The sequence below is a fragment of the Schistocerca americana genome, chromosome 8, assembly GCF_021461395.2.
Source record: "Schistocerca americana isolate TAMUIC-IGC-003095 chromosome 8, iqSchAmer2.1, whole genome shotgun sequence".
In the NCBI taxonomy this organism is placed as follows: Eukaryota; Metazoa; Arthropoda; class Insecta; order Orthoptera; family Acrididae; genus Schistocerca; species Schistocerca americana.
This window is the reverse complement of record NC_060126.1, coordinates 158,544,342-158,572,181: the sequence shown is the minus strand read 5'-3', so window position 1 is coordinate 158,572,181 and position 27,840 is coordinate 158,544,342. Positions and strand designations below refer to the sequence as shown.

The 27,840-nt window shown below is 39.9% G+C and overlaps 1 protein-coding gene across 2 annotated transcripts in view; it reads right to left on the bottom strand.

Annotated features, from left to right (window-relative positions):
- LOC124545218 (fatty acid synthase-like) overlaps positions 1-27,840 on the bottom strand; it is a 435,708-nt gene that overhangs the window by 236,902 nt on the left and 170,966 nt on the right. For both annotated transcript variants that reach the window (XM_047124086.1, XM_047124089.1), the window contains exons 15-16: positions 26,961-27,077; positions 17,240-17,348 (exon numbers count right to left, since the gene is read on the bottom strand). In XM_047124086.1, coding sequence (XP_046980042.1) covers positions 17,240-17,348; positions 26,961-27,077 — 226 coding nt within the window. The remainder of the gene's footprint in view (positions 1-17,239; positions 17,349-26,960; positions 27,078-27,840) is intronic.

Sequence of the window (27,840 nt, the reverse complement as noted above, 5' to 3'; positions counted from 1 at the left end):
CTATACAGTGTGAAAATCCTATGGTTACGAAGTGCTGAACAAAGTGCAATCATCTGAAGTTTCATGGGCTGCAGGTAGTCAGATATAAGCCTGGTCCAAAGTTTCAGAAATCCCAACCTCCATTCAGTTTGTAAGGGAACATAGATGCTATTGCAGCAGTCCAGCAGACATCTCTGTGTCGTATAGATAATCGCCATTCGCGACAACAACAATCCATGTCAGAACAGTGACAGACTCATGTTCTGCTGTTTTCATGCCCTTAATGCTTCACTCAACATGGAAGGTCCCCTTGTCCCAAGCACCAGGCAACAGGTAATAGGTGCCATAAGAAAGGACACATTGCTTCTGTATGTAACTTCTTTCCAAACATGAGTGAGGATGAAACAAACATTGATGTGAACAGTGTGTCAGCAATGATGGTGTCTCAAGGGAACTTATACATTTAAGTGCACATGTTTAAAAAATGACTGAGACTGCAAGTGGACATGGGTGCAGGACCAGGATTTGGATTCTACCCTTCTGACTCCATTGTCATGGGGGCTGGTGAGTTACAACGAACAGGTTCCCATTCTTGGACGGTTTTCTGCACCTGTGTCTTACAAGGTTGTGGTTTGCTCATTGACATTCCTAGTTGTGGACAATGCTTACACAGCAAATCTTGTTTGGTTTGGACACTTCTAACCGTCGAGCGGGTGCACCTGTGTATAAAGTGTGCCAACCAAAAATAAAATGATTTTGTGCGGTTCCATTTTTGTTTCACAACTGCAAACCTATCCCTACTCCTTCAGTATTGCTTCAGGTAACAGAGTGATAAATTGTGTTGTCATATGTCCAAGTGAGCAACAGTAATATAAAATACAAAGCAAGCTAGGCGAGAAAACATTTACGAGCAGTTCAAAAAAATTACCCCAGTTATGACCTAGCAATATAATCCCACACTGAGGCAGTTGTCTACAAGATAATTAGTGATCAAATAAGTAGCTGGCCGTGATCTGATGCAACTGCACTGCTTAATCCTTCAAATGAATCATTACTGTCTCTTTAACAAATGTCCTTGGTAACAGTGAGTTATAGTGGAAATTTATTTCATTATTGTTTAACAAAACAGTAGTTTAACTCATATTATGTAAGTATATTTTCTCCTTGTTTACATAAACTAAGATTAAACTGTGATTTTGGTCATACTTGACTTACCTTGGTAACATAAGGAAACCTATTCTTTTCATGTGTACAAAGTGTGCCGTGCGCCCGCTCGTGATACAACAAAACGGCGTGCCCGCTTGAGGGTTAAACCGTTTGGATTCTCCATCAATGATGAAATGCATTTGGTTTCTGATCAAGTTCCATATCAGCAATTAGATTCTCTCTGTGCTGAACTTTTTTCTCTTAGAATTTCAGGCTCATATTGTGATGAAACAGTCTGCCCCCCCCTCTCCTCTCCCACTGCTCCTGTGCTCCCATTTCTTCCGGGTCTGCCTGGTACTGGTAATTGTGCAGGATCAAGTAAAAGCAAAATTATATTGTCTTCAATCCCTTGATGTTAGTTGACCACTTTCTCCAACTGAATGATCAGCACCTCTGTTAATATCCAAGAAACTTACTGGTGAATTATGCCTCTGTGGTGAGTCTGAGAAATTCCTCAGTCCACAGTCAATCATGAACGGGGAAACAGAATGACTAGTATGAACATTTAAGACTCAGATGAAAAAATGCATTTCGGATGTGCCACCGGAAGTAGCTCTTGACCAGTTCCCCAGTTATTTTTTAAAGATTGACTTAGCAGAGGACTATCTACAGCTGCTGCTTGATGAAGAATCTAAAATTATTCTAGTTATCAATACACCATTTGGGCTTTATCAATAACAGAGTTTTGCTTTCCATGTGGAAAGTGCAGCAGCTATTTTACAATGCTTTGTAGAGAAACTTATTGGATCAGTTCTGGGGCTGCATCAGCTATTTAGATGACATAGTAGTAGGGGTCTATGTGGTGTTTTTGCAGAGGAACATTTGCAGCACCTCTGTGCTCTATTTTCTGTTTTACAGTCTGCAGTGTTAGAATGAAATTTGGACAAGACACAGCTTTTTCAACAACCAATTATTTATTTGGGTTTTGAAGTGTCGCGTGCTGGCATTAAACAATTGTGCAAGTGTATTGATGCTATTGCCACATTGCCACACCCCACATCCATCAAGAAATTATACGCATTTTTAAGCATTGCATACTATCACAATTTCATACCAAATGCTTCTACTGTGGCATTATTATGTAAAGATGTTCCTTTCAACTGATCCCCAGCTTGTGGCCAGGCATTCAAATAGTTTAACTTTAAGCTGCAGTCGGCTCCTCATTTGGTCATTTTTCAGATGGGCCAGCACCTTGTGTTAGCAGTGGACGTGTCCCAGTTCGACCTTGGTGCCATTGCTGCTCATAAGTACACGGACAAAACTGAACACCCTGTTGCATATGTCTGTAAATCCTTAAATTCAAATTAAGTGCAACAGCATCTTCTCAGGTAGAGAAAGAGGCTTTGATGAGCACATACGCTCTAAAAAATTTCACGTTTTGCTATACAGTCTAAGTTTCACCTAATCACAGACCACAAACCACTAGTGTCTCTTTCCAACCTTTTGGCATCCTTATCATACAAATCTGTACATTACTTGCAGCAGTGGGCTCTTTTTCCTGTCACCATACAATTATGAGATACATTTTTGACCTACAGCTCAACATGCAAAGGCTGATGCCTTATAGTGTTTCATATTGATCCGGAACCAGAGTTTGGTGTACAGGAATTGCTTCATTTTCATTCAGACATGGAAGCTCAAAATATTGTTCATGGTTTTGCTATTACTAGCACTAAAATTGCTGCCACGGTATCTGTGGATCCTGTTTTAGACTCCACATCATACTTCTGATCCTTTGTGAAATCATCTTTGTGTTTGGGATGGAGTGTTGCTATTAGCTACAGAGGACACTATGTGACATTATGTGCGTATTGCATATGGACCATGGGGTGTGACACATAGAAAAGCATTAGCATGCAGACATGTTTTCTGGCCAGGCAGTGGTGGAAAAATAGCATGAGTTGTTAGAGCTTGCTATTAGCTACAGAGGACCAACATGACATTATGTGCGTATTGCATATGGACCATGGGGTGTGACAGATAGAAACGCATTAGCATGCAGACATATTTTCTGGCCAGGCAATGATGGAAAAATAGCATGAGTTGTTAGAGCCAGCCCACAGTGTGCTACTCATCTGTTGACCCCCTGTGCTCCTTTCTCACCGCAGTCGGATTCATAGGAGCCTTGGAACAAATTCATGTACATTTTGTAGGACATTTCTTGAATTTCTACTGACTTGTTGTAATTGATGCTTATTCTATGTTTCCTTATGTGGTGCAGTGTCTACCTACTTTTGTGGTGGCAAAAATTTCAGCTTTGTCAAAAATTTTTGCAATGGCAGGTCTTCCGTATGCCTAGTTACAGACAATGACCCTGAGTTCAAACAATATCTCAGGAATTTGAAGATTTTTGTGGAATAAGTGTGGTTCACCATGTCACTGCTCCTCCTTTCTGAGCTCAATCGAATGAGGAAGCAGAATGACAAGTATGAACATTTAAGACTGAGATGAAAAAATGCATTTCGGATGTGTCACCGGCTCTTCAGTTGGTGATAAGAATCTGGCAGAGTTGTGCCATGGTCGTCAGCCCCAGACTCTGTTACATCTGCTTTGATTGACCCCACGCCACCTGCTGGCAGACTTCCAGCCTGGCACAGCTGTCTGGGCTCATGAGTTTGGCCACCAGCCAAAATGGGTGCCAGCTGTCATCGAGAGTAATCTTGGCTGATGCCTCTGCATTTTCCATGTGGCCGTGGGAAGGACGTTATGACACTTCGACCAGCTATGACTACACATGGGCATCTGCACACTAGGTGCATCTCTTCCGCCTCTGCACCCTCCGTCTCCCCAGCCATCTCCAACATCGCAGCCAATGCTACTGTCTTCACTACTGTCACTGATGATGTTTTCACCACTGTCTCATCTGCTGTGGGTGCCCCCATCAGTTGTTGGCAACTGGCACTGCCTGTTCTGTCACCTTTGCTGCAACCTGCTTCCTGGGGTTGGATACAAGTGTGCAAATGGAAGCTGCATCAGCATTGCCAGTCCTACCTATTGGTGTCTCACAGAGGGCAATTGGTGCACATGTCTGCACTCATGCCACGTCTGAATCAACACACTGGTGGTAACTCGTTGCATGACTCAGTAACCTATGTCAACCACAGAAGAAATGGACATGGGCACAGTGCTCACATCTTCACAAAGAAAGAGAAGTGCTGTAACTACCAATTTTCTGTGTATGTCACTTCAAAGTTCATAAGCAAAGTTCTACATCTACACCTACATCCATGTCTATACTCGGGAAACCACCGTAAAGTGAATGGTAGAGAGTACATACCACTGTATCAGTTATTAGGGTTTCTTCCATTCCATTCACGTATGGAGTATTGATTTAAGTGTCAGGAAGTCATTTCTGAAAGTATTCGTATGGAGTGTAGCCATGTATGGAAGTGAAACATGGACGATAAATAGTTTGGACAAGAAGAGAATAGAAGCTTTCGAAATGTGGTGCTATAGAAGAATGCTGAAGATTAGATGGGCAGATCACATAACTAATGAGGAAGTATTGAATAGGATTGGGGAGAAGAGAAGTTTGTGGCACAACTTGACCAGAAGAAGGGATCGGTTGGTAGGACATGTTCTGAGGCATCAAGGGATCACCAATTTAGTATTGGAGGGCAGCGTGGAGGGTAAAAATCGTAGAGGGAGACCAAGAGATGAATACACTAAGCAGATTCAGAAGGATGTAGGATGCAGTAGGTACTGGGAGATGAAAAAGCTTGCACAGGATAGAGTAGCATGGAGAGCTGCATCAAACCAGTCTCAGGACTGAAGACAACAACAACAACAACATGGAGTGTGGGAATACTGATTGTTTGACTGCCTCTGTCGGTGCAGTAATTATTCTGATCTTATTCTCACAGTACCTATGTCAGTGATGCATATTCCTGGAGACATCATTTAAAGCTGGTTCATGAAACTTTGTTAATAGACTTTCTTGGGATAGTTTATGTCTATCCAGTTCATATCCTTCAGTATCTCTGTGCCTTTCTCCCATGGATCAAACACACTTATGACCAGAATGCTGAATCAAAACACCTTTTAGCCGTCTAAATCTCCAAATAGCTTTTTTATTGAGCAACCAGTTTCAGTGATATATTATGCCATCTACAGACCCACTCACCAATGTGTAGGAAGAATCACATCTCTGAACCACTCAAAATAGAGGCCACCATTCAGTCACTGGTTTCCGTAGATTATTAACGCAGTGATCCTTTTGATCATCGCTTATCAAACATTCGTGCTACACTTCTCTGTATATGTTCAATATCACCTGTTAGTCTTATTTGGTAAGGGTCCCACACACTTGAGCACTTTTCTACAACTGGTCACATGAGTGATTTGTAAGCAATCCCCTTTCTGCTTAGCTGGACGCCCATGCAGCAGGCCTGGGTTCGATTCCCGGCTGGGTTGGAGATTCTTCTCTGCTCATGGACTGGGTGTTGTCCAGTCCTTATCATCTTTTCATTCTCATCATCAGCACACAAGTTGCCCTATGTGGCTTCAACTGAAATAAGACTCACACTTGGTGGCCAAACTTCCCCGGATGGGCCTCAGAGCCAGCAATGGCATAAGATCATTTCTTTTCTTTTTCCTTTCTAGAGTGATTGCACTTCCCCAGTATTCTACCAATACACCAAAGTCTACCTCCTGCTTCACCTGTAACTGAGCCTATGTGATTATCCCATTTCATATCCCTACTAAGTGCTACACCCAGGTATTTGTATGAGTTGCCTGATTCCAACAGTGACTCACTGATATTATAGTCACAGGATACCTTTTTGTGAAGTGCACAATTTTACATTTCTGAACATTTCAAGCAAGTTGCCAGTCTTTGCATCACTTTGAAATCTTTTCAAGATCTGGCTGAAAATTTATGCAGCTTCTTTCAGATGGTACTTCATTATAGATAACTTCATCATCCGTAAAAAGCTTGATTTTGCTATTAATATTGTCTCAAGGGTCACTAATATACAACATGAGCAGCAAGGGCCACAGTACACTTCCCTGGGACACACCCAAAGTTACTTCTACATCTGACAATGACTCTCCAGCCAAGATAATATGCTGCGTACTCCCTATCAAAACATTCTCAATCCAGACACAAATTTCACTTGATACCCATCTGATCATGTTTCTGACAATAAGTGTAGGTGTGGTACTGAGTCAAATGGTTTTGGAAATTAAGAAATACTATATCTACCTGACTACATTGATCCAGACCTTTCAGTATGTCATCTGAGAAAAGTGCAAGATGGATTTCACATGACTGATATATTTGAAATCCATGTCGGTTGGCATTGAGGAGGGCATTCTGTTTGAGATACCTCATTATGTTTGAGTTCAGAATATGTTCTAAGATTCTACAACAAATTGATGTCAAGGGTACTGGACAGTAGTTCTGTGGATCACTTCTGCTACCCTTGTTTTAGAACAGTGTGACCTGTGCTTTTCTCCAAGAACAGGGCACAGTATTTTGTTTGAGGGATCTATGATGGATTATAGTTAGAAGAGGGGCGAACTCAGCCACAGATTCAGTGTAGGGTCTGACAGGGATTCATCAGCCCCTGGAGCTTTACTCAATTTTAATGATTTCAGCTGCTTCTCAACACCACTGACATTAATATTTATTTCATTCAACTTTTCAGTAGTATGAGGATTAAACTGGAGCAATATTCCAGGGTTTTCCTTTGCAAAGAAACTTTTGAAAATTGGGTTAAGCATTTCATCCTTTATTTTGCTACCCCCAATTTCTGTTCCTGTCTGTCACTGGGGCAGGACAGTAACTCTGGTCCCACTAACAGCCTTTAGATATGACCAGGATTTCTTTGGGTTTTGTGAAAGATCATTTGACAATATTCTGCTACAGTCGTCACTGAAGGCATCACGAATTGCTCTCTTGACAGACAAACGAGATTCATTCAGCACCACTCTATCCATAGCCCTACGCTTTGTTTTGCCATCTATATTGTATTTTGTTGAGAAAAAAAAAAACTTGTTTATTCTCAATAAAGATCAGGTGCTGACAAAAAGCGGTGAGTTTGGTTTTCAAATACTTAGATTTATTTCTGAATCTGGAGACACAGTTTACAAAAGAAGTTGTGGCAATAGTTTGACATTCTTTGCCAGGTTAGTTTAGCACGATCATATTGCTGACGTATTAGAGCATAATCTTTGTCACTGTCCGCCCCCGGTAGCTGAGTGGTCAGCGCGACAGAATGTCAATCCTAAGGACCCGGGTTCGATTCCCAGCTGCGTCCGAAATTTTCTCCGCTCAGGGACTGGGTGTTGTGTTGTCCTAATCATCATCAATTCATCCCCATCGATGCACAAGTCGCCAAAGTGGCATCAAATCGAAAGACTTACAACCGGTGAACGGTCTACCCGACGGGAGGCCTTAGTCACACGACATTATTATCTTTGTCACTGTTGGCATAGTGACTTAGAGTTGTTAATGTTTATCATTGAGTTTTTGAGTGTCAAAGTAATGAAAATTATTCTGAACAACTGTGTATTATTCTATAGTTCGGGCATACTAGAGATTCACCACAAAGTCACTGGACCAAGGAGCTTCTAAAAACACCTAAGAGTAAAAGTGCAAGTGTTGTGACTCAAAATAAAAAACAGAGATGAACAAAACATTATGCTCATATATTATGTTCATTAATAATTTAACACAAAACTTCTTTTTAAATACGTTAATAAAAAGAATTTACTTTCACATTTTCCCTTGTTAAATATAAATCAACAAACAGGCAAACTCACAAAACAAAACAAAACTGATTTTTACAACAGTCCTATTTGATTACACAAATCTTCATACGTGTCGTTGGTAGAGCTTTGGTCATGATGTCTGCTACCTGCTCTTCAGATGGGATTTGATGAACTCTAATTCTTCCTTCATAAAGTTTTTCACGAATAAAGAAGTGCTTGATGGCTATATGTTTGGTTCAACAATGAAATACTAGATTCTCTGCCAACTTCACTACTGATCATTTGTCAATTCAGAGAACTGGAATTTCTGATAGCCTTGTTGTATTTCTGAATAGACGAGTTAACCAAATAATCTCCTTGACAGCTTCATTTGTAGAAACTAGTTCAGCTTCAGTTGTAGATGTTGCTACCATGGTTTGTTGCTGACTTAGCCATGATATTGCCCCTCCTGCATAGTTGATGACTACTCCAGATGTTGATCTGCCTGTTTTTGAGCAGCCTCCATAATCTACATCACTGTAGCATTTCAGAGTTGTGCTCTTTCCTCATGATCTGTATGTGATTCCATATTCAGTCATTGCTCATACGTAATGAAAAGCCCTTTTTACTCTTAATATGTCTTCTTTGGTGGGACTCTCAAGATATCTTCACAGAACACTTATACTGAAGGCTATGTCTGGTCTTGTGCTAAGCATCGGATACATTAATGCTCCAACTGCTTCTGTATATGGAAAAGACTGTTCTACCATGTCATCTTTCCCTGACTGTGAAACATCTGTAACTTTCAACATTGGGGCAGAAACTGCTGCACACTCTGAAAAGTTGAAACGTTTTAAAATTCGTTGTGCATAAGTCTTCTGGTGAATCTTGATACAGCCATCCTTGCCACGTTCAATTTGGAGACCTAAATAATAGTTTGCTGGTGCCGCAGTGATCTTGAACTCCTTTTGCAATTGTTGAAAGAAAATGCTCAAATAATTTGAATCAATGGCAGCTGCCAACCCATCATCAACATAAAAAATTACCAGAACTTCTTTGCCATTTTGATTTTGAATGTATAAGCATGGATCTACTTGGCTTACTCTGAAATCTAGACCAACCAAAAATTCTCTGAATCACTTGTTCCAGCATGGATCTACTTGGCTTACTCTGAAATCTAGACCAACCAAAAATTCTCTGAATCACTTGTTCCAGCATCTTGGTGCTTGTTTTAAACCATACAGGCTTTTCTTCAACCTGAAAACTCTGTTGGTACCATCTTCATAACCTATTGGTTGTGCCATATAAATGGTTTCCTCAAGTTTTCCATACAGGAAGGCCGTTGACACATCAAACTGTCCAAGGTACATTCTTTTAGTTGCAGCAACACTCAGAATAGACCTAATTATTGTCATTTTTGCAACTGGACTAAAGGTTTGACTGTAATCTACACCTTCTCATTGGCTGAAACCCTTGGCAACCAGTCAAGCCTTAAATTTTTTGATCTGACCCTCTTCATTTGTTTTCAGTCAAAACACCCACTTACATGGTATTGCCTTGGCACCATTCGTTAAGTCTTCAAGCTCCCAGGTTTCATTTTTGATCAGGGATTCCATTGCTCCTTTCCATTTGATGCTGTCTTCATGTCTAAGAGCATCCTCATAGGTTTTGGGAACCTCAGTTGTGACAAAGAAATCTTCTGTTATCATTGCATAATCATTGAGATATTTTGGTCTCTTTAATGATGAACAATCTCTTAACTTCACTCCTATTTCCTCTTTGCAAGTTTCCAGAATGTCATCATCAGATTCTGTGTCTGCACTAGTTTCATACTCCAAACTATCTTAACTATCTTCTGAGTGTGTATTTTCCTCACTCTCTGATTGATTTTTAATATAATCTGGACCTCCAATGGGCTTTTCAACATCTTGAAATGGTAGTGTAACTTGTTCAGTACAGCATCCCAGTTTTTCTTCAAATTGCACATCTCTGGACAGCGCAACTGAATTACTTTCTTTTATCCAAATCCTGAAGCGTTAATCAACATCATGATCAATGAGATGTCCTTTCACAGCTTTCTTGTCCATTTTCCTTTGTTTTTCACTTGGAATGTGGTCATAACATGTTGAGCCAATAATCCTAAGATGTTTAGTTCAAGGCTTTTCCCATTTCCACAACTCATAAGGACTGACACCTTCTACAGATGATTTCCCTGTCCTATTCAAGATGCAAATTGCCATGGTAACCAGTTCAGCCCATATCCGTTCTGGCTAAGTGACATCTGGATTTGAATACTTAAGTGTCCTGGCCATCTCAACAACTGTCCTACTATCCCACGCACAAATACTGTTTTGCTCAGGAGTATAGGGAGCAGTCAACTGCTGTGTTATACCATTTGAACTTAAGATGGATCTAACCCCTTTGTTACTCCTTGCCATTGTCACTCAGCAGCTCTGTAACAGAGTACCCCAATGCCTTTGTATGTGAGAGAAAATCTTTGTGAATTTTACTCAACTATGATTTTTCTGCAGCAAAATAACAATAACGAAACTTGGTGTAAAAATCTTTGAATGAAACGAGGTAACATTTCTTCTGGAATGACTCATAAAAAGGTCCACACAAATCAGCTCAGCAGCCCTTGTTGACTTCTCTCTAGTTCCAAATTGTAGACAATGCGCTTTCCCAAATTTGCATGGTTCGCAAATATCTGCCCCCTCCTTCTTAACATCAATGTTAAATTCCTTTCTGAGTTTTGTTTTAACATGACGCTTGTCTTGATGACCCCATCTCTCAAGATACAGTTGAAGTACATCAAATCTATCTTCCACTGAAAGATTCACAGTTGTACCCTTCTCTGGCACTAAGGGCTTAATTTTTGCTTTGTATAAAGTGCCACCAACTTTACAATTTCCACATAGTCTCACTCTACCACCAATTGTCAAAGAGCAATGTGTAGTACTTGACTGAAATATACTATTTTTGTTACAATCTTGGGCTGCTAAAACAGAAATAAGGTTTTTGCAAACTTTTTGGTACATACCAGACATCAGTCTGGGACAGCTCTTCACATCTGCTGCCAACTGTTGACAGAATCTGTATTGATTCTCTTCCTGTTTCTTTTAGAGACTCCTGTCCAGTGGCCTTTATACAGCAGGGATTGTTGAATGCTTCAAAGCTGACAAAGTAATCAGGACTATTCATCATATATTTCATTTACCATTGTCAATCCACCAATTGTATATTTCCACAAGCCTCACCACAAATAGTAAACAATGCTACATTCATTAGTACAGTTTTGTTCATGTTTTTCCGCACAGTTGTATTTTTAGGTGGTCTTCCATCAGCAATCCACTTCTTACAATATTTGATCCAGTGGACCAGTTATTTGCAATAGTTACATTTTCCTTTAACTTTGAATTTGTCAGTTTTTATTTTGTTTTGTACACCTGATTTGACTACTAATACCTCTTGTTCGATTTTGTCACTACTCTTTGTGAAATTTCTCTCAAACATGCACAATTGTTCCTTTAAATCATCAAACATTTTCTTATCAGCTTCCGTTAATAACATCCAACTCAATTTAAAGGAATCAAAGCTTGCAGGTAGAATATGTAAAACTTTACATACCAATATCAGATCAGGTAGCACAATTTCTCCCTTTGCTTAAAGCCCATTGTTCAGTTCATTCCACAGAACTTGTTAACCTCACTATGTGTGTGTGGAGATGTCTTCTCTCTGAGTCCAATTAAATGCAAAGAAATCTGAACAAATCTCGAACAGCTGGTCCTTTGATGATGCTTCGAAATTCTGCTTCAATCCCTCCCATGCTTGATGAGCCGTTTCTTTGTCCATTATCTTCTGATACACAGTGTCTGTAACTGCACTTGTAATCATCAACTTGGCATAACTGTTTGCTTAACGATAAAAGCTGGCTTGGCTTTATGATCCTTTATTGCTGCATTATTAGCACCTGACTTGCCATCAGTTTTTTCAGAAGCTCCTTCATGATAGTCGACTAGATCTGGTACTTTTCCCTTACACATTGGCCAATCAGTTTCACTATTCAATGGCTCGATGTGTTTTACCAGATCCATTTCAACTCTAAAACCAAAAACACACTCTCAAATATGAGTTAAAAGAGAACTGAATCTGTCATATTTTGCACATTTTTTACACACGTAACTGAGACCCTTAACCTACTGTATTTTGTTGAGAAAAAAAAACTTGTTTATTCTCAATAAATATCAGGTGCTGAGAAAAAGCGGTGAGTTTGGTTTTCAAATACTTAGATTTATTTCTGAATCTGAAGGCACTGTTAACACAAGAAGTCACTTGACCTAGAAGCTTCTAAAAACACCTAAGAGTAAAAGTGTGAGTGTTGTGACCCAAAATAAAAAACAGAGATAAACAAAACATTATGCCTGTATAAGATGTTGATTAATAATTTACCACAAAACTTCTTATTAATACATTAATAAAAAGAATTTACTTTAACAATCTATTATGAAGTAATCTCTATTTCTTTAGAAGTTTCTCTGCAATGAGTGTATCCCATGAAAGTACACTCCCATTATAAACTGTTCTCTGTGTAAATATCTACCCAGTGCACAGTCAACTATCCTTTTAAACTTGAGCCATATTTCCTCTACATACTCCTGCCATGTACTGAAAGTTCCGAGTTCCTCGCTGAGATGTGACACTACCAATTTTTATCTAATTTACTGAACATATATATTGTTCGGCTTGTTTTAGTTGTCCTTTGTAATGATTTAACCATTGTCCCCACAACTACATCTTGGTCACTGATACCAGTTTCAATGTGAACATCCTCAAAGAGGTCAAGTCTCTTTGTTGCCACTAGGTCCAATATACACTCCTGGAAATGGAAAAAAGAACAAATTGACACCGGTGTGTCAGACCCACCATACTTGCTCCGGACACTGCGAGAGGGCTGTACAAGCAATGATCACACGCACGGCACAGCGGACACACCAGGAACCGCGGTGTTGGCCGTCGAATGGCGCTAGCTGCGCAGCATTTGTGCACCGCCGCCGTCAGTGTCAGCCAGTTTGCCGTGGCATACGGAGCTCCATCGCAGTCTTTAACACTGGTAGCATGCCGCGACAGCGTGGACGTGAACCGTATGTGCAGTTGACGGACTTTGAGCGAGGGCGTATAGTGGGCATGCGGGAGGCCGGGTGGATGTACCGCCGAATTGCTCAACACGTGGGGCGTGAGGTCTCCACAGTACATCGATGTTGTCGCCAGTGGTCGGCGGAAGGTGCACGTGCCCGTCGACCTGGGACCGGACCGCAGCGACGCACGGATGCACGCCAAGACCGTAGGATCCTACGCAGTGCCGTAGGGGACCGCACCGCCACTTCCCAGCAAATTAGGGACACTGTTGCTCCTGGGGTACCGGCGAGGACCATTCGCAACCGTCTCCATGAAGCTGGGCTACGGTCCCGCACACCGTTAGGCCGTCTTCCGCTCACGCCCCAACATCGTGCAGCCCGCCTCCAGTGGTGTCGCGACAGGCGTGAATGGAGGGACGAATGGAGACGTGTCGTCTTCAGCGATGAGAGTCGCTTCTGCCTTGGTGCCAATGATGGTCGTACGCGTGTTTGGCCCCGTGCAGGTGAGCGCCACAATCAGGACTGCATACGACCGAGGCACACAGGGCCAACACCCGGCATCATGGTGTGGGGAGCGATCTCCTACACTGGCCGTACACCACTGGTGATCGTCGAGGGGACACTGAATGGTGCACGGTACATCCAAACCGTCATCGAACCCATCGTTCTACCATTCCTAGACCGGCAAGGGAACTTGCTGTTCCAACAGGACAATGCACGTCCGCATGTATCCCGTGCCACCCAACGTGCTCTAGAAGGTGTAAGTCAACTACCCTGGCCAGCAAGATCTCCGGATCTATCCCCCATTGAGCATGTTTGGGACTGGATGAAGCGTCGTCTCACGCGGTCTGCACGTCCAGCACGAACGCTGGTCCAACTGAGGCGCCAGGTGGAAATGGCATGGCAAGCCGTTCCACAGGACTACATCCAGCATCTCTACGATCGTCTCCATGGGAGAATAGCAGCCTGCATTGCTGCAAAAGGTGGATATACACTGTACTAGTGCCGACATTGTGCATGCTCTGTTGCCTGTGTCTATGTGCCTGTGGTTCTGTCAGTGTGATCATGTGATGTATCTGACCCCAGGAATGTGTCAATAAAGTTTCCCCTTCCTGGGACAATGAATTCACGGTGTTCTTATTTCAATTTCCAGGAGTGTATTTCCATTGTGAGTGAGACTCTTAACTATCTATTTTAGTTAGTTTTCTGAGAAGGCAATTAGTAATGTTTCACAGGATGTCTTATCACACCCATCACTATCAAAAATGTAATATTCCCAACTGATTGATGGATGACCAACGATTATACACTGAAGAGCCAAAGAAGCTGGTACACCTGCTTAATATTGTGTAGGGCCCTGCAAGCATGCAAAAGTGCCGCAACATGACATGGCATGGACTCAACTAATGCCTGAAGTAGTTCTGAAGGGAATTGACGCCATGAATCCTGCAAGGCTGTCCATAAATCTGTAAGAGTACGAGGGGGTGGAGATCTCTTCTGAAAAGTACATTGCAAGACATCCCAGATATGCTGCATAATGTTCAAGTCTAGGAGTTCGCTGGCCTTCGGAAGTGTGTTTAAACTTAGAAGATTGTTCCTGAAGCCACTTTTTAGCAATTCTGGATCTGTGTGTGTGTGGGGGGGGGGGGGGGGGGGCGGGGGGGGGGGTGTTGCATTGTCCTGCTAGAATTGCCCAAGTTCATCAGAATGTACAATGGACATGAATGGATGCAGGTGATCAGACAGGATGCTTACGTATGTGTCACCTGTTAGAGTCATGCCTAGATGTATCAGGCATCCCATATTACTCCAACTGCAAACACCCCACACCATTACGGAGCCGCCACCTACTTGAACAGTCCCCTGCTGACATGCAGGGGCCATGGATTCATGTGGTTGTTTCCATACCTGTACATGTCCATCTGCTTCCACATTTTGAAACCAGACTTGTTCGACCAGGCAATAAGTTTCCACTCATTAATTGTCCAATGTCGATGTTGACGAGCCCTGGTGAGGCTTTAAGCTTCGTGTTGTGCCATCATCTAGGGTAGATGAGAGGGTCTTCAGCTCTGAAAGCCCATATCAATGACGTTTTGTTGAATGATTCACATGCTAACACTTGTTGATGGTGCAGCACTGAAATCTGCAGCAACCTGTGGAAGGGCTGCACTTCTATCACACTGAATGATTTTCTTCAGTTGTTGTTGGTTCCGTTCTTGCAGGATCTATTTCCAACTGCTGTGATGTCAGAGATTTGATGTTTTAGCAGATTCCTGATGTTCACAGTCATCCCCACTTCATCGCTACTTCGGAGATGCTGTGTCCCACTGCTCATGCAGCAACTATAACAGCATATTCAAACTCACTTAAATCTTAATAACCTGTCACTGTAGCAGCAGTAACCAATCTGACAGCTGTGACAGACATTTGTTGCCTTATATAGGTGCTGCTGAGCACAGCACCATATTCTGCCTGTTTTCATATCTCTGTATTTGAATACGCATGCCTATACCAGTTTCTTTGATGCTTCAATGTAGTATGATTGGGGAACTTACGTACAAGTGAACTGAGACTTTCTCAAAAAGTTTTCAGTTACATCAGAAGAGGTGTCTGATGGGTGACAAAAGGATCCAGTTATCATTTTATGCACAAACCCTGATACTGTGTCTTGCCCAAACAATCTCACATGTAGCTTCAGTTCCTATATCAGTGGATTTTACTTTCTTGTCTACTGCAACAAATACAATATCTCCATTTCCCATTTGCCTATCTTTTCAATATACTCTTAAATTTCCCCCAATAATCTCACTGCTATCAATTTCAGATTTGAACCAGTTTTCTGCACCTAGTCTTATGTGAATTTCACTGTTTTTCAGGAGTACGGCAAACCCTTTGGCAGTGAACCATTAGGATTTTAATACTTTCACCAGTGGGGGACACTTCTTTTGCTCCCCACACACATTCAGCTACCTGAGTGACAGCCTCTGATGTGTAGTGCACATCTGACCTTTTTATGGGGACCCTACAGTTCTCACCCCATGGTGCAAGTCCAGGAAGTCACAGTGTAGCTTGTCATAGAACCTTTGAAGTTTCTGGTTCAGTCCTTCCAGTCAACTCAGAATCAAAGGACCACGATCAGTTCTAGGGACAATGCTGAAAATCGTGAACTTTGTTGAAACTCCATGTACAAGGCTGGTCTTTTGAACATTCTCTGCCAGGTGCTGGAAGACCCATGTATGACCTCGGAGCACATGTTCCAACATGTGCCAAAATCTGCATTTCATTGCACCCTGTTCCCTCAATGGCTGCTGGAATAGCCTCTTTGACATGTTGAATGAGGACCCCAGGAATACACACTGAGCACACCTGGTGTCCTGTCCTCTCCACTGCAGCCATTTCCCTAAGGGTTACCATCATTTGCCATACCTTTGAACTGGCAAGAATTGATAGACACCTACTCTTTTGTGTTTGCCTCCTTTTGATACCAAATTAAACATGTTTCCCTAAAACAGGTGATGTGAATCCCACTTTCTCTGTTACAGTTTCAGTGAAATGCAGAACCTGAATCTTTTTAGTGAGGGGGATTGGTCCAACACCCTTGATCTCCCTGCTCCCCATCCACCTTGCTAACAATGGCTAAATCTACCACTGACATACCACTTGCAGATAAGTGGACAAGAAATTATGGATCCTGTACTTTCTGCAGAGGAGACAGGATGCACAGGAGAGGATAGTATCTGAGGTACCTCTGGTACCAGTACCACAGGTACATGACTGCCGGGAGATCTTCCAACACACCGATTCACAGCAGCTGCCAGTCAGGGTGATTTCCAGCTGCTTATAAATGTCAACCAAATCATCCCATGATCGAGGAAACTATTCACAGTGGGGCTATATTTTGGCTGGTGCAATGTATTACATTTTGTGGCTGATTTGGCCACTTTAAGCCACCTGGCCTGCTATTATGACACCAGTTGCACATGCAGCATACTGGCTGCACCGCTTTTTGGAGCTAATGTCTATTAGGTTGCAGTGCAAGTTTCCTCTAGCCACTTGTATATTACCAATTGTATTGTAATTTGTCTTCCATGTGAGTGTGTACTGTTTAAGCTATACATCACAGAATTCTTGGTTTAGAACAATTACCAAAATTCATTTATTTGCAACAACTGAGTTTATGTGCAAATAATCTACCTGACACTGGTTAGTAATGCAACATTACTTACCATTTTTGGGTACATTTGTGGCTCTATGGAATCGCACATCTTCAAAAACAACTGCAGTTCTTGACATGTCAATATTCTTACGCATACAGTATCCCTGAAGAACCATTATCTGAAAACATGACAGAACAGTTACGAATCATTCACTATGAGGTAAAGCTCGTATGTCAGTGCACATGCACATTTGTGTGTGTGTGTGTGTGTGTGTGTGTGTGTGTGTGTGTGTGTGTACATCTGTGGGTGTGTGCATGGGTGCGTGCATGCATGTGCCAAAAATACACACAAAATTTCAAAGAAAATAAACCTGGAATAAGAGAATAAACCTGGAATACATAAGGGACTTAGAACTTTCTTTTGGGTACACAACCAAGAAAACCTAAAATTAACTATCATACATCATAGAAGAAGAAAATTTACAAAAAAATGGAACTGTGTACATTAAAATTTAATACACATTAAATAAAGAAAAATGAGGAAAGGCAATCACTCACCAATACTTTATTAGTATGAGATATGCAGACACAGTTAACAGCATGGAGATTTAACTAGCTTTAATGTTACTGCTCGCATCCTAGTGGATGGACATGCACTCTAACAGCCACATCAACACTAAAATTGAGTCTGACATGGCCGTAAGAACATTGACTGATATCATAATTACAGCAGTGGATGGCTGTGGCTAGCTGTCTGTGCATTTCTGTATGAGTGTGTGTATTAACATTAGAATGAGACTGGTAGCTTGAAAGCTGATCAAATCTCTATACTGTTATGTGCATCTATGCCTCACACATTAGTCAGCTGTAGGTAAGGGTTGCCTTTTCTTGTTTTTGTTTATTATTTCTATAATGGTAGGTATAAATGAATCCTCTACATGCAGAATTCAAAGAAATGTTTAGAATAGATAAAGAAGTAATATATATCACTGATACTGGATAGTGAACGTGCACTAGTGTTAAGATCTGAATGTTAAATGAAAATGATGAAGCAAAAGTGGAGTGATTAGAAAAGTAGCAAACAAAGAAAGAAAGAGTAGATTTAATAACTATATAAACTAAACTCCATCCAATAGGCCTTCAAGACCGAATGGTACCGACCAATCGCTATGTCTTTCTCAGCTTGTGGGCGTCACTGGATGTGAATATGGAGGGGCGCCAACAGCACTTGCCAGATCTGGATCGTCGCCCATCCATGTAATAGCCAAGCTCAACAACACTTAACTTCACTGATCTCATGGGAACTGGTGTTACAACAGTGGCAAGGCTGTTGGCTTCATATAATGTTTGAAAATGAAACATTTGCTTATTTTAAAAAAAAAAATTGTTAAATAATCATTTTATATAGTCGATTATTGCTTTGAGTGAGCTTAATGATCATAATAATAATTTTAATTCAATTTGGATCAACAGCCTGGAGCAAGTCTTTCAGTTGGATGCCACTTTGGCAGCTTGTGTGATTGCAACATACCCTTTAATCATACTGGGAAAGGGAGACCTTCAGCTTAATGTGGAATTCAAACCATGCGTTGTTCCTCATCGATCTTTGCATCACTGAAAGATGAAGGCTAGGTTAAAGGCAAACTGAAATATTCTGTGGTCCCATCTTTCAGTTTCCAGGCATGCATTTTACCACTGACCACGAGAATGAAAATGTGTAAGTACAACTACTTAACATGTATGTCAAATATGTTGACTTTCATCTTTACTTTCATTTTCAGAGGTTAAAAGTCATCGCAGGAGTGAAACTCCCAATAGATATACAGGAGAACTTCTGCAAAGTTTGGAAGGTAGGAAAGAGGTACTAACAAAAATGAAACTGAGGGCAGGTCATGAATCATGCTTGGATAGCTCAGTCAGAAAAGCAACTGCCTATCAAAGGCAAAGGTGTCAGGTTCAAGTTCTAGTCAGCACATAATTTTAATTTACCCAGTCAGCACATAATTTTAATTTACCATGTAGTTAATTTCTGCTTAGTTTTTAGCTCATATAAATACATCCATGTTTTGTTTCTGTTACAATGTTGCATGCATATTTTGCAATTCCTTGATCAAATTTTTTGAGCATTCCTTACACCAGTTTACACAATTCTGTTAATGAATTTAGGGCAAGTTGTGCAGAACCATTAAGAATATATTTCTCTCACAACTAAACAATCATGCAAAATCGAATGTATTGAAGTTTTCAATACAAGAGAGAGTGCTGTACCTAGAGGCAACGTACTTAGGAACACATGATGTTTTTTGATCAATACATAGTCTAGTGTCTGTAGAATGACATGAAGGAATGATTACCGGGGACTGGCATAAGCAGTTTCCACCATTTTCTACTGTTTCGTTGTTGTTAGACATGAAGTTGTGTTTCGTGCAGAACTTGTAAATATTTCACATTCTATATATTTATGTGCTGTATAAGATATTAAAGCTCTTTTCAACATACTGTTAATTTTCAGATACAGAATTTTATATAACATGTAGACACTTAACCCAAACTTTGTCAGTTGTGCATCATCTTGTACACTGAAATAGAAGAATTTCTTTTACCATAGAACATGTGATACATGCAAATGAACTGAGTTTCTTTACTGTTTTAATAATTTTACCTGGACTGAAACTGATTTTAGTTCTCAACAGCTTCTATTTCAAAATGTATTTGACTTGCAAATGGATTTTCATAATACCTTTCCTTAATTTAGTTTCACTTACTGATTATTGTTGTGTGGAAAAGAAACAGTGTACCAGATAGACAATTAAATACAATACTGGCAAGATTTTCTTGATTGCAATACTTTTATTTATTTATTTAATGCCTGTATTATCACATTCATGATACTGGACTTGTCAAAGTCCAGAACAGTATAAAATGTTACATATTTACATTATGTACAAAATCTTATCGTAGGTATCAACACATCTTTATAACAAAAACATTATTCTGCTTAATTACATTATAAAATTATATACATACAAACAGATTGAAGGAAAGCTAGCAAAACTTCTTGGCTGATGTTACTAAAACTATTGAATACCAGTATTTTAGTTAACTAGGCATAGTAGCATACGGCACAATTTAAAATTGCAAAAGAATATTTGGGGCATCCAGAAGCAGACTGTAGTAAATCCACTTTTTCTTGCAAATGAGTTGTTTAACACCATTTTGTTTTCCATGCAGTCATATATTAATTATGCCCTTAAAACTCGAGCAAAATAGCTTATGTCTGTCCTAAAGCATACTTGCAAAACAGCCTACAGCTGCAAAAGTTGGTGTATTCACTTCTAGTTGCAAAGGAAAACTGAGTGAATCCATTAAATGATGAGGTACCAGAATTTGATGTATTCTTAGCAAGCAGCATTATCTAAGAAGGTTTGAAGACAAAAAACTTGCTTTGTACACATTGTGTACTTTGTCTGAATAATGCAGCTTTCCCAGTTTATTATTTCTTTAACTTTAGTTTTGAGCCTATGTATGACAGTTTAATGAAGTTGTCTTAACTGCAAACATTAAGTATTTTGTCTGAATAATGTACCTTTCCCAGTTTATTACCTCTTGAACATTAAGTTTGACCCCATGTGTGGCTCTTTAGTGAAGTTGGCCCAGTTGCGCACTACTGTGAAACAAAAGACAATAGCACACTGGCTGTTACCTAGCTATACAATTGCATTTCTCTTGGCTGTCTTGTATGTGAGTGGGACTTTCAAACTTTTGTTTAATGTGACATATTTTGTAATGACAGTCAATGTCAACATTAGATCATTTTCTTTTACCCTTTGTATCAGTGTTAATGTGTCTTTTTAACTGTTATATTATGAAAATATATATCCAGCCAAGTCTCCAGAAGCAAAACTCTGTAGATCTGTGAAAACAGATGCAAAACTTGATGAATCAAAAAAATTTTAGGGTACAACTAGTGAATGAAAAGCTGAAAATTTCAGGGATTGTCAGAAATGTACTCCTTAGGCAAATGTAAATCTATGATGGAAAAGTATTTCAAATATCTGCCATATGAAGGAAGTAAGAAGTTCTTTGAATTTCCTGGGAGAAAAGAAATTCTGATGCACTAATTGCATTTTGCTTCTGGATGTCTCATTTGCTTTTAGTCACATGATGATGTACTGTGGAACACATTTTCACTTTTCAAAAACAATCAATTTCCCAGAGCATTTTTTGTAATTCCAGAGAAAAAGACAGCAGTACATAAAAAGTGAATGCCCTCAATTAAACAATGGCTAGAGGACAAAGTCTGAAAAGTGTACCGAGGTAGAGCATTCTCCTCTACCTAGAGATGCCTCTGTCTCATTGTAAATCACTATTGTTTAAACTAGCACTACCAGAACTCTGTCTTCCTCCTTTATACACTCTTGGTTTTGAACAATGAACCATTTTTTTAATGCATTGGCACTGTTATGATTTGCAAGTAATATTACACAAATACATCCGTCCATAAATTTCACAGACAATTTGAACACTTTTGTTATTTAGAAATAAAATGGCCATCCTTAACCAGGCTATTTTAATCAGAATCCTAGCTAATAATAATGGGCCTGTAACTTGGGAGACATGCATAAACTACTACAGAAACAAACACTAAGATTTGAATCAATTACTTTTTGGAAACTTTTAAATTTTACATCTCTGCCTTTAAAAGTTTCACAAAATTTATGGATTGCTTGAAGAATACAACTAAAGCTAACATTTCAATAGTTCTTCATTTATACACTATATTTATTCTGTAGCTCTTTCTTGGGTGAAGTTCCACATCTTCTAATGAAGGAACTGCAAGTTATAAGAGTTTTGACAAAATTTTTGATTTGTTTTTGAGTGATCTATCCAAGCTGGAGCAACTAATGAGCTGTTACAATCTAATGCAAGTAGTTGAATTTCCCACTAGGGTAACTGACCACTCCTGTACTCTAATTGATAATGTGTTTGTTGGTAAGTCTAGGCACAGTAGCTTGACAGTCAGTCAAGTCCTAAATGGGCTGTCAGACCATAATGCTATACTTTTGACAATCCCCCATTTAAATCTTAATAGAAAACCAAAAGCTGGATATCAGTAACTTCCTGCCACGATATTTCGGCGCAGAGTCTTCTGGCCATCTTCAGGTGAATGCCACTGTAGTAGTACTGGCGAGTACGCGCTGAGCTCCGCTATTTAAAGCCTTCTGAGGTGACATTGCTCATGCGCTGCTCAGCGTGAGCGTTCATAACGGTTCCGTGCACTGCGCCTCGCGCCCTCCACTGTGAAAGCCTGGCGTATCGGTGTCTGGTCGATTTCCATCTTTATGCAGATAACTACGTCGACTACGAAGTTTCTCTATAACAGGATTCCAAGCAGAGTTCAGCTGATAACCGCTATCTCGATTGATGAGAGTCTCGTTGTCAGACAATCTTATTTCCACAGATTCATTGATAATCGAGCTCCAAAAGTTTGATGTATGGGCCAAAATTTTTGTGTCGTAGTAATTCATGGAATGGTCTGTGGAAATACAATGTTAAGCGATTGCGGACTTGGTGGGTTGGAGAAGGCGAGTATGCCGTTGGTGTTCCACAATGCGTTCCTGCACAGTTCGTGTCATTTGCCCTATATATGACTTGCCGCATTCACACGGAATTTTGTAAACACCTGGTTTACGCAGGCCCAGGTCATCTTTAACGGATCCCACCAGTGATGAAATTTTGGAAGGAGGGCGAAAGATGACTCTCACTTGATACTTTCTCAATATTCTGCCTATCTGTGAAGAAATATTCCCAATAAATGGTAGAGAAACAGTCGACCTGAAGGCTTCTTCCTCTTCCTTGTTCCGTCGTTTGTAGGTCTTCATCACTCTGTTCACTTGCCTAGGTGGAAAGCCATTCTTCAAAAATACTTTTTGCAGGTGTTACAGTTCCGCTTGAAGACTGTTGGTGTCAGAGATAGTATGGGCACGGTGGACCAAGGTTTTGAGAACGCCCATTGTTTGTGCTGGATGGTGGCAACTTGTAGCTTGTAGATACAGGTCTGTATGAGTGGGCTTTCTGTACACCGAGTGATCAAGTGTGCCGTCACTCTTCCGTCGCACCAAGATGTCTAAAAATGGCAGACAACCATCTCTCTCTATCTCCATGGTAAATTTTATGTTTTCATGTATGGAGTTCATGTGACGTAAAAATTCTTGGAGACGGTCCAGACCATGAGGCCACACTATAAAAGTGTCATCAACGTACCGCCAAAATACTGTCGGTTTAAAAGTGGCAGAGTCGAGTGCTCTCTCCTCAAAATCCTCCATAAAAAGATTGGCCACCAGGGGAGACAAAGGACTCCCCATGGTGACACCATCAGATTGTTCGTAAAATTCGTTGTTAAATATAAAATATGTAGAGGAGAGAGTGTGCTCAAACAACACTGTAATGTCTGCACCAAACATATTGCCAATGAGTTGTAGTGAGTCCACCAGAGGCACCTTTGTGAACAGTGAAACCACATCAAAACTGACCAATAAATCACTACTTTGCAGTTGTAGTGACTGAAGTCGACTGATAAAATCACCAGAATTCTTTATGTGATGTGCACACTTGCCTATCATTGGTTTGAGCAAAGATGCCAAGAATTTTGCTAGGTCGTAGGTGGCTCCAATGTTACTCACAATTGGACGTAATGGCACATTTTCCTTGTGGATCTTAGGCAGTCCATATAGCCTAGGTGGTACTGAACTGTTTGGTTTCAGTCTGTTGATGACCTCCTTTGGTAGAGAACTATTTGATAAAAGTTCTGCTGTTTTTCGCACTACTCGGCTCGTGGGATCCTTATCGATTTTGCGATACGTTGAATCACATAATAAAATATTGATCTTATTAATATAGTCATCCCTTGGTATGAGGACAGTAGCGTTTCCTTTGTCAGATTTTAAGACTACTGTATTAAATAGCGGAGCTAAGCGTGTACTCGCCAGTATTACAACAGTGGCATTCACCTGAAGATGGCCAGAAGACTCTGCGCCGAAATATCGTGGCAGGAAGTTACTGATATCCGGCAATTCTCCCGTGTTTTTATGGAACAATCAGTACGCTGGGAAAGCTTTAAACATCAAACCAAAAGCTATCTGGAAAAATGTGAGACCAAGAAATAAAGAAACAATGGACATAGAGGCAGAAGCTACAGTTTGTAGACCGTTCTGAAGTATTCAACTCAGCAGATGTCAACACAAAATTTAATGTATTTATTAATTTAACATCAAATCTTTTTGAGGAGGTGTTTCCAAATAAAAGAGTAATGTAGCCCTGCATTTAAGCCATGGATTACCCAGGGCATCAAAATTTCATGTAAAACAAAAAGAGAATTGTATGCCTCAGCCAGACAGTCTAACAATACTGCAGTGATGGGGCAATATAAAGTGCACCCTAAGATATTAAGGAAGGTGATCCAGAAATCTAAAACTATGTATCTAAAAAAGGAAATTGACAAATCAAATAACAAAATGAAAACCATATGGAAATATGTTAAAAGCGAGACAGGGAAAAGCCTATCTGCCAAAGAAGTGATTAGCTTAAGAACTGGGAGCCTTTCGGTGGATGCTCCTGAAATGGTGGATAATATCTTTAACAATCATTCCCTAACAGCCACCAACCAAATGGGATGCCAGGGTTCTGTAAAGAAAGCTACAGAATACTTGCATAACACGTTAACTAACAAAATAGATGAGATGCATCTTCAAAAAACTACAGTGATAGAATTAGAAAAAATAATTATGTCTTTAAAATGAAAAAATTCCGCTGGAGTTGACAACATTTCCAGGAAGTTACTGAAATACTGTTGTAAAGAAATAATTACAGTCCTCTGCCATATTAGTAATACGTCATTGGAAGAAGGTGTTTTTCCCGACAGGCTAAAATATGGGCTTATACAACCAATTTATAAAAAGAGAGAAAAGACTGAGGCTACAAACTATCAACAAATTTCATTACTCTCAGTTTTCTTCAAGGTACTAGAGAAACTGATGCATAGCAGAATGGTTGAGAATCTTAGTAAATATAACATCCTCAGCAGTAGCCAGTTTGGCTTTCGGATAGGGGTATCAACCATGGATGCAATACATGCCTTTGCTGACAATGTTATGGAAGACATAAATAATAATATGATGATGGTTGGAATATTTTGTGACCTGTCAAAAGCTTTTGACAGTGTAAGTCACCATATTCTCTTGAGTAAAGCCAAGACCCTAGGAATGGGTGGAACTGTAGGCACATGGCTTGAATCCTATCTGTGTGGTAGAAAGCAGAAAGTAATCGTGGAAGGACTGCATGGTGGTCAGGTATCTTCAGAATGGGGCTCCATTACTGCAGGAGTACCTCAAGGCTCAGTATTGGGCCCACTGCTCTTTGTAATATTTATAAATGACTTAGCACTATGTACAGAAATGGGAAAATACTCATGTTTGCTGATGACATTACTTTAACAGTTAATAATCTCTCAGGGAATGTGTCAAATTAGGCTGCAAATAAAGCTTTTGCAGATTTGACAAACTGGTTTGAAACCAATGGCCTTACAGTCAACCTAAAAATAAGACAAATTACATTCATTTCTCTTCTAACACAAATGTTACTAATGAAATGAACCTAAAAATGGGTGAGCACAAGATTTTGAAGGTTGAGTCCTCCAATTTCTTGGGTCTGCATATAGATAGCAAAATGAAGTGGCACCACCGTATGCAAGATCTGTGCAAAAGGCTAAGCTCAGCAACGTTTGCCTTAAGAATAATTTCAGACACTAGGGAAATGAGCACAATAAAAACTGCATATTCGGCTATTTTCACCAACTTATGGCCTATGGTATAATATTTTGGGGAAATCAACCAATAGTAAAAAAAGTGTTCCATGCACAGAAGTGAGCAATACGAATTATGTGTGGAGTACATCCTAGGCACTCGTGCAGGGATCTGTTTAGAGCTCTACAAATCCATACAATACCTGCCCAATATATGTTTTCCCTGATGTGCTTTGTTTCAAAAAATAGTAACTTATTCAAAATCAATTGCTCATACCACAGTTATAACACTCGAAGGAAACTCGATATCCATTATGAGCTAAAAATGAAAAGCATGGTTCAGAAGGGGGTTTTATACAGTGGCACCAAGATTTTTAATGCCCTCCCACTGCACATTAAAGAACTGGTTGGAAACATGCCAAAGTTTAAAGAAAATCTGAAGCAGTTCCTTTTAGATGAATCTTGTTACAGTATTGATGAATTTCTTAGCAAAAATGCATAGAATCTCTTGTTTGTGGTTGAACCTTACTGTGTGACCTCTAAAATTGATTAAACATACTCTGTAAGTACAGTGTACCTTAATGCAATACCCAAATTTATGTATGTCTGTATATGACACCTGTATAACTTAAGAACAATACCCAAATTTATGTATGACTGTATATTCTTTCAGATGTCCTGTATCTTAACTAATATGTAAGGGTATATGCTAAACTTCACAATTTCTTTAATCTAATGATAAGATCAATGTACCTGTGCACAAAACAATAATCTGTAAAAAACCTTGACTCGTTCTATATCCAGGAATATGTTCCCATGTGGATCTATGGAACATGAAATAAATAAATAAATAAAAAGTAAATTCTGTTTCAAGAAAAGGTAAGCAGGCATTATTTTGTAATACAGCACTGAGTATATCTTTACTTCTCATCATGTTTTCAAATACTGTAAATGAAGAAAAATATATAGGATATTACTAAATTGCACTTACAATGTATCCTGTAGCTGGGAACAAGTTCCGTCCATCGATGGAATGTCCAAATAAGTAATGATTCTTTTTTTGCAGCATCTTCACACAAGTTGAAAAACTGTGCTCCCCTACCAAACCCTATAATAAAGATCAGCAAACAAGTTATTTTTGATAGTATCTTGTTCATGGACTAGCTTTTCAGCATAAGAGTTCAGTAACTCACTTACAAATTGGGTTCTCCAGATACAATCTTGAAGAACTTTCAGATACATGCACAAAGTTAAGAAATTGATGTATGCTATGTTCATTAAAAGTTATGAACAATGGTAAGTTTATGTTAACAGTAGTGGGAAATAGCTCTATATTAGTTGTGTTTAAAATGTTTATAAACAGTGTTGTTGTAGTGGTCTTTGGTCTGAAGACTGGTTTCATGCATGTCTCCATGCTAATGGATCACCTCTGCATAGCCACTTAACAGCTACATGAACTTGATTACTATGAAAAGGATAGTTGCTAGTCACCATATAGTGGAGATGCTGAATTGCAGATAGGCACAACAAAACGACTGTCAAATAAAGCTTTCAGCTAAACAGGCCATCATCAGAATTAGACAATATATGCACTCACATTCACATAAACACAACTCACACACATATGACCCAGCCTCTGGCTGCCAAAGCTAAACTGCTATTCTTTTCATAATATCATCATTATTCCATCCTTGTTTTTCCATTGTTTGAACTTGATTATTGTGGTTTTGCCTGCACCTCCCTCTACCAGTTTTACCTGAAATCTTCCCTCCTCCAAACACACATGCTTCTTCACTTTCTACCATTTCCAAATTAACTGTTCCTTGATGTCTCAGAATGTATCCTATCAATCTATCCCTCTTTTAGCCAAG